The sequence below is a fragment of the Paramisgurnus dabryanus genome, chromosome 9 (assembly GCF_030506205.2).
Source record: "Paramisgurnus dabryanus chromosome 9, PD_genome_1.1, whole genome shotgun sequence".
Classification (NCBI taxonomy): Eukaryota; Metazoa; Chordata; class Actinopteri; order Cypriniformes; family Cobitidae; genus Paramisgurnus; species Paramisgurnus dabryanus.
In genome coordinates, this window is record NC_133345.1 from 28,508,718 (window position 1) to 28,523,745 (window position 15,028).

At 34.9% G+C, this 15,028-nt stretch overlaps 1 protein-coding gene across 2 annotated transcripts; it reads left to right on the top strand.

Moving 5' to 3' along the window:
* The first annotated feature begins 842 nt into the window (after positions 1–842).
* gan (gigaxonin) lies at positions 843–14,745 on the top strand. Of its 2 annotated transcripts, none has more exons than XM_065278792.2 (12): positions 843–1,033; positions 1,837–2,028; positions 2,632–2,746; positions 2,959–3,309; positions 4,217–4,434; positions 4,556–4,677; positions 5,097–5,209; positions 6,533–6,685; positions 6,774–6,910; positions 10,108–10,242; positions 10,331–10,440; positions 11,237–14,745. In XM_065278792.2, exons 1-12 carry the CDS (start codon positions 906–908, stop codon positions 11,416–11,418), a joined length of 1,956 nt encoding a protein of 651 aa, XP_065134864.2. In that variant the 5' UTR covers positions 843–905; the 3' UTR covers positions 11,419–14,745. The 2 variants fall into 2 exon arrangements, with proteins under 2 accessions (XP_065134864.2, XP_065134865.2); XM_065278793.2 differs by lacking the exon at positions 843–1,033 and adding an exon at positions 1,576–1,735.
* The last annotated feature ends 283 nt before the right edge of the window (positions 14,746–15,028 follow it).

The following is a 15,028-nucleotide window of genomic DNA, read 5'->3' on the forward strand; positions in this document are numbered from 1 at the left end:
AGTCAAAGGTTCTTTAAAGAACCATTTCTTTCATACATTAAAGTACTTTTTTCACCTCAAAGAACCATTTGGGAAATGAAAGGTTCTTCAGGTATTAAAAGAATAATTTAGATAGAAAGAAAATATTTTATTGCATTGTGAAGCACCTTTATTTTTAAAGGTGCATGGAATGCAATGACAAAAAGGGCAAACCTTGTGACAATATCATCAGTACCACCCTGGATAGATACAAGCTTACAACAATAAAAGAGAGTTCTGGAATAATGCCACAGTGGTTGATAGTTATACAGATAATCTTGAACGATCAATATTTTCACCCACCAATTTCTTATTTTTTTAGGCATCATCATAAGAATTGAAAGGGGGAAAACTAAAATAAAATACAATAATTAAATAACATAAAATACAACTAAAATAAAAGATAAATAAATAAAATAAAGATTATTGGGGGGTTAAATATCACATGGGAATAATACATATAATAATTCACAGTTTTAAGGAACTGTTGTTTTTTAAAGGCTTAAAGTTTGAAATAATATTTTTTAATAATTTTCAAAGACCACAAAACATGGAGAAACTTGAGCAATCTACATGTGTGATTTTATTTTAGCTACAATCACCATATTAATTATTACATAAAAAATTTAACATCCTTGTTTTTCATAAAGACACCAAATTTAACAATATTTTAATCAAATGCAGACATAATGTTTATCTCAGTCAACCATTTATATAATATGCCACAAAAGCGCTTAACAATAGTCCAAGTCGAGTCTCAATATCTTTTTGACTGACGAGCCACATGACCGGCCAGTGGCCAATAGCTGGCAGCTGGCTGAACCCCTTCCCACAAAAGAAGTCATTGCATATGGGAAATTATTTTGAAAACTTTCGTTGGCGGAAAAATGGCAGCCTTTGGGTTTCAACCATATATGTACGAGCCTGAGTCTGATCCTGAATTTCAAGACGATGAACCGATTAACATTAACGCTAGATCTGAATTACAAAGGATGCTCAAGAGTGTGACAGCGTGGTAAGTTAAGTCCTTATCACTCACTAACTTTGTATATTTCTAATGTAACGTTACTTGTGAGGTTGATCTTATGAACACGCAACGTTACGTACCACATTTATATTAAAACAAATCTTTGATTCGTTCAACGTTTTTAGTAAATTGAAACAGTCTAAAATCCATTTCATTCAGTGAGCAAAAAGGTTACACAGAATGCGAACATATCAAGCGATCTTTAACAAAGCAATAGTGACACATAGTACTAAAATGTTTTCCCCAAATAAGTTTGCTGCGCTATTACTGTCGGATCCAGCAGTGCTTTTTAATCGCAGTCTCTCTGCAAATCCATCGTCTACCTGTGGCTTGTTTACAAAGGAATCCGCTGTACAATAAAGTGAACAAACGCTTCAAAAATGGGATAATTTCATAAAAAGTAATGATTTAATACTCATGCACATTTGAACATTTACTAAATTTACAAAAAACATATGGGTGGTTTTATTTTGAAAATTTTGACTTTTATTTTGAAAAACATACAACCGTGGTTCCGGGTGACGTCACGCGACGTTCGAAGTTGTTTTTCTTCTAGTGCGTGTGGATAGACACTGCCGTGAACGGCGTGACAGGCGGGTCTCGATTAAAAGCTTTATTATGCCTGACTAAAGTTACAGACCGCATTAAGGACAAGTTTTATTCAAGCCGGTTGTTGCGTCTACAGTGAGAGTAAGTGCAGTGATTTAAAGTAGTTTGTAAAAGATCCACCCGAATCTGTCTTGCCATGTTGATTGTGTTAACTCGTTTGTTACATTGGCTTGCTTCAACAGCATGTCAACCCCTTCAGCAGCTGGAACTGATGCTGGATCAGTGGTGTCGGACCCTCAACATTCCCAAAAGCTACTAAAGGCCCTTCAGTCTTTCAGACAAGATAATTTTTTTCAAGATGCAGTGCTGGTTTTGGATGGTGAAGAGATACCAGTTCAGAAGAACATTCTGGCTGCTGCTAGTCCATACATAAGGTTAGCACAAACTGTGACATTTAAATATCTTTTGCATATTTTTAAGGAGAGATCAGGTCATGTAGAGTTGGTGTGATTGCTCAGACTTGTAACAGACCCTTGAGCAATGTGTCACGTGGGTGTGCCAGCAGCCCCACCTTGTCTGCTATTTTGGGTTTGTTCACTTTTTTTACAATGTGGCCTACTTTTATACGCCCTTAATTTAAACAATTCAGTCTGTTTAGCTTAGCATTATTCCCTCATGTCATTCCAGATATGACTTTCATCTGTGGGACATGTTAGTCATGCAATGACTCAACTGCTTGTAGAGGAAAATTCAAAAATGTTGTCTTTACATTTATACATTTGGCAGACACTTAGAATGCATGTAAGGTATACATTTGATCAATATATGTGTTTCATGGAAATCGAACCTGTGGCGTTTGTGCTGCTAATTCAGATCTCTACCAACTGAGCTATAAAAAAGAGAAAATTGAATGATCAGTTGTAGATTCTGTAAAAATCTTAATGAAACTTTGCATTACAGTTTTATAGTAAGATATTTAACAATCCTATTAAACCCAAAGAAAGTTGTGGTTAAAACTGATTTTATAATGTTTCCAGGACCAAATTAACTTACAACCCCCCAAAGGAGGATGGGTCTGTTTACAGAATTGTGTTGGAAGGGATCTCCGTCACCACCATAAGGCAGATACTCGACTACATTTTCAGTGGAGAGGTGATTTCATTCATTTCATTCATTCACAAATGTGAGTCAAAGTATTTAGTACCATTCAATACACTTTGTTCAGTTATTAATTCTTTAGAAATCAAACCCATGATGTTGGTGTTGTTAGCGCCATGCACTATTTGTTTAAGCAAAAAAAAAAGCTGTATCAAGCTTTTTAAAATGCCGCCATAAAGTTTTCATGCTGGTCCTCTGGTTTTTAGATTGCCCTGAGTGAAGACACCATCCAGGATGTGGTCCAAGCTGCTGATCTTCTGCTCCTCACTGACCTAAAATCTCTCTGCTGTCAGTTTCTGGAGGGCTGCATCAATGCAGAGAACTGCATTGGTATTCGGATCTTTTCCATGCATTACTGCCTGCACCACGTTTACCACGTTGCCACGGAGTTCCTTCAGACACATTTCCGAGATGTGGCCAATACAGAAGAGTTCCTGGAGCAGCCGCCCGATCGCCTGTGCGAGCTGCTGGGGATGGAAAAGCTCAACATAGGAAATGAAAAGCACGCGCTGGAAGCCGTGGTCCGCTGGATCAGTCATGACATTGAAGCTCGGCGAGTGAGTGAAATGTTCTGTATGTGTGATGCGAAAGGAGTAAATTTCTCCACACCGACTTTTAAGTTTTGACCTGTGTGTTTATAATTATGAATGTATCCTTTTCGGTTCACACTAAAATTTGCATGCACACTTTACATACTTTTACAAGGAAAATGAGGCTTTAAATCATCATAATGGAGAAGAGATGATAACGGTTTAGTAATTAAACTTGGCAGAGAGTAAGACCACACTTTTTAAACTGCAAATCAATTAAAGAAATGGTTCACCCAAATGTGACCCTGGACCACAAAGTCATTTATACATAATTTGAAAGCTGAATAAATAGCTTTCCATTGATGTATGGTTTGTTAGGACAGGATAATATTTGGTCGAGATAGAATGATTTAAAAATCTTGAAACTTTAAATATTAAGAAAATTGCCTTTAAAGAGCACCTATTGTCCGATTTACAAATTTACATTTCCTTTGGTGTGTAAGTGTTTATTAGTACATCTTTTCAAATCGATATGTTTTGTACAATGTTTCAGGGAGAGAGCGAAATCTGGAGCTACAAAAATTTACGGAATGTGGAAAATAATGTGTTTTTTGAACCATAAACCACGCTTACACATTGTGTTATACCAAATACACAAATAACATTGTTTTTTAACAATGAAATAGGTGTCCTATTTCCAAGTCCAAAAATAAAGTTTTGATATATTTAGGGTAGGACATTTACAAAATATCTTCAGAACATGATTTTTACATTTATATCTTAATGATTTTTGGCATAAAAGAAAAATCAATAATTTTGACCCAAACAATTATTGTTGATTATTGCTACAAATATACCCATGTTGCTCTGGTTTTGTGGTCCAGGGTCACAAATATGAAAAATATAAAAGTTGACTCTATTCCTGTACTTACAGGTCCACATGAAGGAAGTCATGTCTGCTGTATGGATTCAAGGCCTGGACCAGTCGTACCTCCAGGAGCAGATGCTCGGTGAACCACTGATGAGGGAGGTGATAGGGAATTGTTGTATGGAGACCCTTAAAGCAGAACAGCAGGGGGAAGCGCTGCTCGCTGCGTTTAAACCCCGCGGATACTCAGAGTGTATTGTAATAGCAGGGGGTGAGGATAGAAAGTGAGTATAATCATGCATACCTGTAAATATAAAGAAGATTTTGTGAATCTGGATAATATTAAAGTTTGTTTATGGAATGTGTGACCATTACTTTTGTTTTTGTATTTACCCTCTATTTTAGCTCTCGGAGACCCACAGCAGCGGCACGCTGCATGTGTCCTCTTTACGATCCAAGCAGGCAGATGTGGATCGAGCTACAGCCTATGAGTGTGAAGCGTGTTGGGCATGGAGTCATGTCAGCAGGTCAGTTAGTTCTTTGCATATATACATTTTTAGGATGAGAAAGGGTAAAGATAAATATTACATGTATTTTTAATGCTAATATGCGAGTAATTTTTCCTGTTTGTATATTATTACTACAATAACAATTGGCCTCATAATGAAGCATAATTATAACATAACACATTTATAACAATATAATAAAGTTCCTTCCCTTCTATTTTTTTTCTTTTCATTTTTGTAATTTGTTACACTGTGTATAAAAGTCTCACAAATTTGTGCATAACAACTAATATAAGAAAATTTTGAATGCAAATCAAACAAGAAATTTAAAAAGATTGAAACAAAATGTCATGAGTTGACAGAGTTTGGATGTTCTCCCTTTGCTTTCAATCATTTAATATATGGTATAATTAACCCATTGCCTGTTTGTCTATCTGTAGAAGGTTACCTGTTTGCAATCGGTGGAATGGATGAGAATAAAACTGTGTTGAGCAGTGCAGAGAAATATGACCCAGAGACCAACACCTGGACACCAATCCCGCCAATGATGGAGGTATTTCTGTCACACAAATACAAAATCAAATACAAAATCAACACACAAAATTCTCAAATTGACAATACCATGAGTCTCCACATGGGACAGTGTAGTGCCTTTTTTGGTACTGTATATGCATTTCTTTTTTAAATGGATGCCATTATTCTAAGCCACTTGCTTGTATTTGAAGAGTTTGGTTTAAAAAACAAATTAAACACCATTTAAAAAAAGTAGTTACTGCCAAAATCAGTATAGTATCAGGTCAGTATTAAAAAGTCCATTCTTTATTTGACCCAAAATCCAATATTCGCGTGCTATTGTCATCTTTCTTCCCTTTTTTCCCAAAATGCGATAAACGCCAATCCTCCTTTTCTGCAGAATGCAATAAATACGCTCAACAAATCACAGCGCACCATTCCATGCACTGTAAACAACACAGAGTCCTAGTTTTCCTCATCTATTTTGTACTTCGTGATCAACAAGCAAACAAAAACAAAATAATACTTTTGATGGCATTGATAAACCTGTGGTGGATTGCTGTGGCGGGGAAGAAACGTAAGCCATAAAAATCTAATATTTTACATGAAAGGCACTCGGGTGAAAGAAAAATGCCGGCTGTTGCTTGTTTTCACACGACATCATCAAGCTTCTGTCATGCACACACATTGACCCCAGGGGATCTTATTAAAAAAAATTTCCTTTATTTTACTCAGTCAACGAAAATCGAGCAGGACCAAAACATTTTACAGCTGATCGCTTTAAAAAAAGTTCAGCGATGACGTCCCAAGGATGACAGTAGCAATGACAGTGTTATTAATATGACAAAGTAGTGTTTTGATTAATGCCATTAATGTTTTTTTTTTTTTAATTGGTGTATACCACTAGTCAACTAAATGAATATAACATGGCAAAGATGAATGCACATTTATATATTGATTCAATAGATTTATAGCATTTTGCAGAAAAAATAATCTGTTTTTATAATAAATCTTTGAAAAATCAAGCTATAAATTAAATTTTTTATGTTATTATAACCAAAAGATGCGATGTGAAAGTTTGTAACAGAAAATAGTGTTTTTTATGTCACTTTCTTGGTATAGAAAAGACATTTTTACCCAAATTAGTCAAAATGTATTTATTGTGTTTTGAACTAGTGAACTATCATGAATGATTCATGATTCGATGTATATACAGCAAAAAAAATCATATTCTAGCAATTAATTTTTCTAAAACCATCCAGTAACAGCCATGTATGTAATTATGTGGTCAGTTTTTTGCAATTTGTAAAGCTACCACCAGGTGTCACATTTGCTCTACTGTATTGTCATAATGTCTTTAAAGGCCCGACAGCACTTTGGTATTGCTGAGCTGGATGGGATGGTCTATGTCTTGGGTGGGGAGAGCAAGAAAACTGAAGTTCTTCTCTCAATGGAGGTGTATGACCCCCATTGTAACGTCTGGAAGATCCAACCCAATATGAGCACAGTGCGCAAGGTGAGCCGTAGCTCCTTTGCCGTATAAACACGCACAGCTGCGCTGAAATACTCATACCGTGCCTACGTGTGTATCTCCAAATTTCCAGTTTGGTTGCTGTGCCACCATGAAAAAGAAGCTTTATGTAATGGGAGGTGGATCGTACGGGAAAGTTTACGACTCTGTGGAGTACTATGACCCCAAAACTCAGCAGTGGACAACCGTCTGCCCCCTAAAGGAACGGAGGTAAAATGTTACGTTTACATTTATTTGCTATGACGTAAACCTAAAAACACTCAGAATGTCATCTTCCTCATACTGTAAAAACAAAGCACCAGTATAGGAACATAGACCTACGTACACATTTTTGTAAAGGTCTATTTTTAACAGTCCCAGTGATTTGTTGTGAAACCTCATTGTAGAGAGTGATGTCATATCATCATGCTCAGGTAACCAGGTTTTCATTAAAAGGGTTACATTATTATTATTAAATGAAAAAAAATGGACAGAATTGGATTCATCGGATCATTTAGAGCACAATGACCCCATGCCTTTCAAATCTGTGGTGTGTTTTCTCTTTTCTGTGACGCAAATGAATGATAAAATTAAACGATTGCATTTTAAGCACGTCATCATGATGATCTGATGAATGTGAAGTGCTTTGTTGCGCCCTGTGATGTCTTGCAGATGTGTTCCTTCAACAAAAATAGGCAAGGGACCTATCAGTCTTACAACGGCGTATAACTGAACACATTTGATCGCCATCTGGAAAAACACAAAAAGTCATTTTTCTCTGTGTTCTTGTCATATTTGGGTTATAATAATGTCCATGTGTGCTTTTTTTTACATTTAGGCCTAGTATGTTATAAAGAGACGGGAAGTTCTGTTATGTTAAATTCAGCCTTTAAAGAGATTGAGATGGATAACACAAAACATGTGTGAAGAAATAATCCACTGAGAATATCATGTGGTGTACAGTGTACTTTCAATGTACAAATGTGGCACTTATCTGTGCTAGATATACATTTGACAGCAATATGATTAGATGGACATTGTGTTTATCTAAGGGCTTGTCTTTGGCGTCCTAGTCCTACGTTAGAAAGCATTGTTTATACGTAGGTATGTGACCTTGGTATTTGCTTCTAACATCATGTTTGCACTTTAGCTGATTTGATACAAAAATCATCTATTAAACAAAGACCCGGTTTCACAGACTAAAAGCCTAGTCCCAGACTAAAATGCATGTCTTAACGAAAAATAACTATATCAGTATATCAATGCCGACGTCTAAACACTAATATTTGTAATTGCTTTTAAAGTGATGGTTTTTCCAAAAAAATAACATGTTGTCATTATTTACTCACCCTTATGTTGTTCTATGCCTGTATAAGTTTCTTTGTGTTCTTAAAAATACGAAAGAAAATACTTTGATCATAGATGGTAAGCACACAGTTGATGGTACCCATTAAGTTCCATAGTATTTGTTTTTTCTTACTGTGAAAGTCAAGGGGTACTGTCAACTGTGTTGTTTATACGTAGGTATGTGACCTTGGTATTTACCAAAATATGATGAAGATATTTACAAAAAATGTTTGTAACCAATTAGATCTGGGGGACCATTGACTTTCTATAGTAGAAAAAATATAATACTATGGAAGTGAATGGTGCCACAGTTCTGTTTTGTTATTTATATTCACAATATCTGTATCTGCAGAACAAAGAAATTGATGCAGGTTTGAAACAGACAGAATTTTAATTTTTAGGTGAACTATCCTCTGTAATCTATTGTAATCTCTAGATATGGCTTTTCACACTTTCATTTGTCTAGGCAAAACAGTAAAAAAATATATATATATATTTTTAAGGGATAGTTCTCCCAAAAATAAAATTCTGTCATCATTTACTCACCATCACGTTGTTTTAAGCCTGTATAAATTTCTCTGTTCTGCAGAACACAAATGAAAATCTTTGAGTAATGTTTGTAACCAAATAGTTTTTGAGCACTATTGACTTCCATAGTATTTTTTTTGTGCTGGGCATAGATTAATCTATAGTAGTCAACATTTGAAGTGGATCAAAAACATTCATCAAAGTTGTCCTAAGACAAGAACGGGTACTGGGTATTGGTTTTAAGACAACTTTTAGGAAAGGTTTTGATCCACTTCAAATGTTGACTAGTGTAGATTATTCTCATACAAAAAAGCATTTTTTGCATAATATATGGGTTTGTGCTGTGTGTAAATATTATGTATATTTAAACGCATACAAATATATACATTTAAGAAATGTTTTTATTTATATATCATTTTTATTTATATATATAATATAGAATATATAAAATTTTAAATAAATATATTTTATTTAATAAATATATACATATATACATATATATACATATATACATATATATACATATATATACATATATATACATATATACATACATATACATACATATGCATACATATGCAAATGTTTCTTAAATACATACATGAATGTGTGTGTATTTATATATACATAATAATTACACACAGCATAAACTCATATATTATGCAAAAAAAACTTTTATTTTGTATGAGATTAATCTAGATTAATCTATGCCCAGCACTAATTTTTTTCCTGTTATGGAAGCGAATTGTGTTCTCTTTCATGCTTAATTACAAATATCTTCCTTTACATTCAGCAGAGCAAAGAAATGATACAGGTTTGTAATAACTTGAGGGTAAGTAAATAATGACACAATTTTCACTTTGGGGTGACATACAACATAGCAGAGTCCTGCACCGGTCGATTTTTGGAGATCCGCCCGTACCCGCAAAGTTACAGCACCAGATCTGACCCATTACCCGTGATAATATAAAAATGTATTCTGCACCAGCCCAGACCTGTTAACTCATTTCCCTCCAGCCATTTTTTGAAAAGTTCCCCGCCAGCATTTTTGTGATTTTCACAAGTTTCACAAAATGCCTTCCAGGAAAATTTTCTTCTAAAAATATATAAACAAAATACAAATATATCAAATAAAAGAACAGACCCTTTGCTTTCAAACAAGCAAACAAAACGGGAAAGAAATGTTTCGTCCTATCTTTATTTTTTTTCTTTCTGCTTATAAACTCTTAAATATGTGTATTTTTCTTTAAAAATATTTTTTTAAACAAAAAGCTGAAGCAATTTTGTACAGATTCAGAACGATTATCAAAACACACTCAGAGTTTAAAAATGATTAAATAACATTTTGGCTCTAGTTTTTTCATAAATTGGCTAAGTGCGGTAATGCAGATTAACATAAAAATTCATCAGAAACACTGCAACATTTTGCTCAATTTAATGCTTTAGGCCTGTCCGTACCACAAACAATGCTTAAAATACCAGTTTAATACTTGGTGTCCTTAAAAGATTATTGACTTGTGCACACTGAAACAGTCTCATTTATTTCTCCTCAGATTCGGAGCTGTGGCGTGTGGTATTGGACAAGAGCTTTACGTGTTTGGTGGCGTGCGAAACAGAGAAGTTGACAATCCTGAGAACACCCAGATGACCATCGCCAAATCCGAGTTTTACCATGATGAACTGAAAAGGTTCACGCATACTTTCCTTCAAAACCCTGCTCATACAGAAAAAAGCTGCGATGTTGCATATCTCACACTTTTTATCTGTTCTCTCCAGGTGGATGCTCTTAGATGACCAAAGCCTTTGTATTCAAGCCACATCATCCTTTGTGTATGGAGCTGTTCCTATTGGTGCTAGCATATATGTAGTAGGCGAACTCGACACTGGTAAGCTGATAACGATTATATATATATATATATATATATATATATATATATATATATATATATATATATATATATATATATATATATATATATATCGATTAAACTCGATTAAAAAAATTAATCTAATTAATTAGAGGCTTTGTAATTAATTAATTGAAATTAATCACATTTTAATCACATATAAATATTTGACCTGAGAACATTGAGAAGTTATTTTTTCACATGGATTTTTAGTATACCATGAATAATGACTGAATACATAAGCTTAAGCAACAAAATATTGTTTATTTTTGTTCAACCAAGTCGTTGTACTCGGAGTCGGGCTAATGTCCACGCTAGCTGCTATATGTTTTGCATTGAGATGATACTTGAGGCTCGATGTGCTGCGGTGATATGTGAATTCCTTGTTGCATAGCTTACACACAACCATGCTCTTATCGACGCTTCCATCCGTTCGTTTTTATCAAAAAAAATTCCCATCCACGGGGCTAACCAAAGCGATCTCATCAGCTTCTTCATTCATGTTCACTGTGGTTTGTTGTTGTCTGAACTGAAGTCATGAACGCTAGTTGGTGCTCCAGTATAATCGGTCCGCCGAAACTCATCCAATGAGAAATGTTCCGTGGTGCAAAAATAAGTGTGATTAAAATGTGTTAATGTTTAACGCATTCTTTTTTGTGTAATTAATTAATCTTAATTAACGCGTTAAAGTCCCGGCCCTAATATATATATACACATATAATGTTGTACATTATATGTAAATCATATATGATAAAAAGCTTTGTTTTGTCTACAGGCACCAATTTTGACTATGTCCGTGAGTTTCGCAGAAGCACAGGGACGTGGCATCCAACCAGACCTCTTATACCAACTGATCTGAGTAAGACGAGCTGTGCCGCCCTTCGGATCGCCAACTGTAAGCTGTTTCGCCTTCAACTTCAACAGGGCCAGTTTCGGATTCGGGTTTCTTCCACATAAACTGAACTCGCATCTTCATCACTGGAATCCGTATCATGTCACTCCTCATCGTCTGCTAGTTGAAAGGAGGATGATTGTGGGATTGCAGTGGCTTAAGTTGAAGTTTGGTAAAAGTTATTAAGTTTAATATTGGTGCCTTTTGTAAGGGAATACATAAAATGGTTCTTTCTTCACCAGATACGTATCATGTAAGGGACCTTCTCTTTGTTTTACAACTTAGTTTACATTGTTTTACCTGGCGGTTATCGCTGCTTGTCTTTTGACGCTAGCACTTTGGACAGGGAAGTTAAAGTAGCATTTTTTTTAAACCCTTTTATATTTAGGGAGCAATAAGTAAGGGAACAAATCGAATGTGTGCTACATTGAATGGTACGTAAGTACTAAGCACAATATTGTTGCTGATGTCTGTCTAGCTACTGTACACATAAAATATAAAGAGAGTTAGATTATTGAAATCAATGGGTGACAATGTTAGGGCTGTCAAAGCATTTTCTTCCTATTAATGATCAAAATCTCAAAGTCAAGTGTAGTTTTTGAGCAAACTGTAGTGCATTAAAGGGATAGTTCACCATAAAATGAAAATTCTGTCATCATTGACTCATCCTCATGTTGTTCTAAACCTGTATGAATTTATTTTTATTTATAAACACAAAAGAAGATATTTTGAGAAATTACGTAAACACAGCAGATATAGTGACCATTGACTTCCATAGTAGGAAAAAATATTTTGGAAGTATTGTAATAAATGATGAAGAAAATATTTTGATAAATGATAGGAAGCACACAGTTGATGGTACCCATTAAATTCCATCATATTTTTTTATTCCTACTATGGAACTCAATGGTCACTATCTGCTTGTGTGTTTACCATCATTTCTCAAAATATCTTCTTTTCTGTTCATCAGAAAAAAGAAATTCATACATGTTTAAGACAACATGAGGATGAGTAAATGATGACAGAATTTTCATTTTAAAGTGAACTATCCCTTTAAGTTTTAATAAATTCAGTTTATTATAGGCCTTTACATCAGTAGTGTTTTATTCGTAAGCTATATTCAGTCTCATGGAGGTTGATAATTATATTTTGCCATACAATATTTAACATTTTAAAGTTTATTTCTTTGTTAAAAGTCCCTTCTAGATATTTTCTTTAAAACAATATTGTCTAGAACACAGTTAATGAAGTCCAAGGTTAACACATCACCTTCACTAGTCTTCGTTATGTGGATGTTTTTTTCTATTTGGAGGGAGAAATATCAATATCACTACTGAGTTAAGAGTTTACATTTTAGATTATGATCAATAATGTGCTGAACTTTAACCATGTGTCATATTATTATTATTATCTGTGGAATGTAAGTGTGCTGGAAATTAGCATATTTTATGAGTCTGGCTTTCTATGTGATAGCCTGTCTGTCTTAAATGACCAAATTTCGCTGTTGGTCTCGTATCCAGGGACTCCGAGCAACACAACATGTCAGAAATAGATGCAAGTTGCTGGTCTCACCCTTATGTGGCGAGAGTATTTTGTAAATGACCTCTGAACTGGCTTTCCTGTCAGTGTGGACGGTTTTGGCATCTGGTGACCCCATTTGTTCTGTGCATGAATCAGCTGCTGCTGTCTGTTGTAATTGAAGGAATGAACATGGCATATTCACCACCGTGGAAATTCACAGCAATAGCTGAAATTAAGAATACAGTACAACATTTCGACTTTAGCCATTTCCAGTTTTGGGGTCTGCACCGGTGTTGTAAATAACCCAATTTTTTTCAGAACTAATAAATTCATGGAAAAGTATTACCTTATTTTTCAAAATCCCTACTAACACTTTCACGCTATATTTTTCTGTCAAACATGTTTTACATGTACAGTGTGTTTGCGGTTATGCACAGTGTGTGCAAACCTGCAACAAAAATTCATGTGCTTTGAGAAACTGTTTGTAAACGTTAAAGGGACACTCCACTTTTTTTGAAAATAGGCTAATTTTCCAGCTCTCCTAGAGTTAAACATTTGATTTTTACCGTTTTGGAATCTATTCAACTGATCTCCGGGTCTTGCGCAAGCACTTTTAGCATAGCTAAGCATAATTCATTGAATCTGATTAGACCATTAGCATCGCGCTAAAAATAACCAAAGCGTTTTGATATTTTTCCTATTTAAAACTTGACTCTGTAGTTACGTCGTGTACTAAGACCGACGGAAAATTAAAAGTTGTGATTTTCTAGGCAGATATGACTAGGAACTATACTCTCATTCTGGCGTAATAATCAAGGACTTTGCTGCCGTAACATGGCTGCAGCAGGCGTAGTGATATTATGCACTGCCTGAAAATAGTCCCATTGGTTACTTTCAATAGCAAGGGACTATTTTCGAGTACTAAGTTTTATCACTACGCCTGCTGCAGCCATTTTACGGCAGCAAAGTCCTTGATTATTACGCCGGTTTGAGAGTATAGTTCCCAACCATATCTGTCTAGAAAATGGCAACTTTAAATTTTCCGTCGGTCTTAGTACACGATGTAACTACAGAAGAGTCAAGATTTAAATGGGAAAATATCGAAACGCATTAAACGAAACTGGTTATTTTTGAGCGTGATGCTAATGGTCTAATCAGATTCAATGGATTGTGCTAAGCTATGCTAAAACTGCTAGCGCCAGACCTGGAGATCAGCTGAATGGATTCCAAAACAGTAAAAATCAAATATTTAATTCTAGGGGAGCTGGAAAATGAGCACATTTTCAAAAAAGTGGAGTGTCTCTTTAAATAGATACTATTGGCAAGTTCTCAAGTGGACTTACAGGAAGACTTTTCTTTCTCTGATCAACCAAGAAATTGCACTTACCACCAAGCATCCCTGTATTTACCTCCTACACTGGTCACTAAAAAGTGTGCTTAAATAGTTTTTTCTATGTGTCATAAAATTGCTGTTGTCATTGATGACTAACGCAGTGAAGATTTATTGTCCGTATGCAGGATGTAACAACTATTGTCAACACTGCATGATATGTAATGTGTGTTCCTTGGCAAACGTCACCCACAATACACGCTTATGAATATTGTCAACACGTTCACATTACAATAAACACTGTCATGACTCTATTTGCACAAAACACTTAAACACTAGATGTCTGCCAGAACATTGTGGTTAAAAAATTGTAACACAATGTTTATGCAGGGTGGTTTCGGGTGAAAAGGTTTTGTTTTGACTTGGATATTTTTGTTCCTTGTTTGTAGTTGTTTTGGAGGATGAATCAAACTACTGTGTGTCTTAAGACAATGCTGAAATATATCTTGTCTGTATTACAGTATTAAATCTATTAAATTTGTCATCGACTGAGATCATTTTGGATATTCAAATATCCAAACGCTTTTGCTGTATTAAAAAAATGTGTTGCTACATTTGCACTCAGTGTTACTCAGAATTACATGTTGTACAATAATATAAATGTAATATAATGCTTTTATAATATTTGGCAATGCCACAGGTAAATATTGTGTTGAAATCTTTCACCTGATTAGAAACCTTTACCCCTGGTTATTATTGATTTTCCTGTTATAGAGATTAAACATTAGCAGAAGGCATTTTATCAAACAGAAGGTCAATGTAGT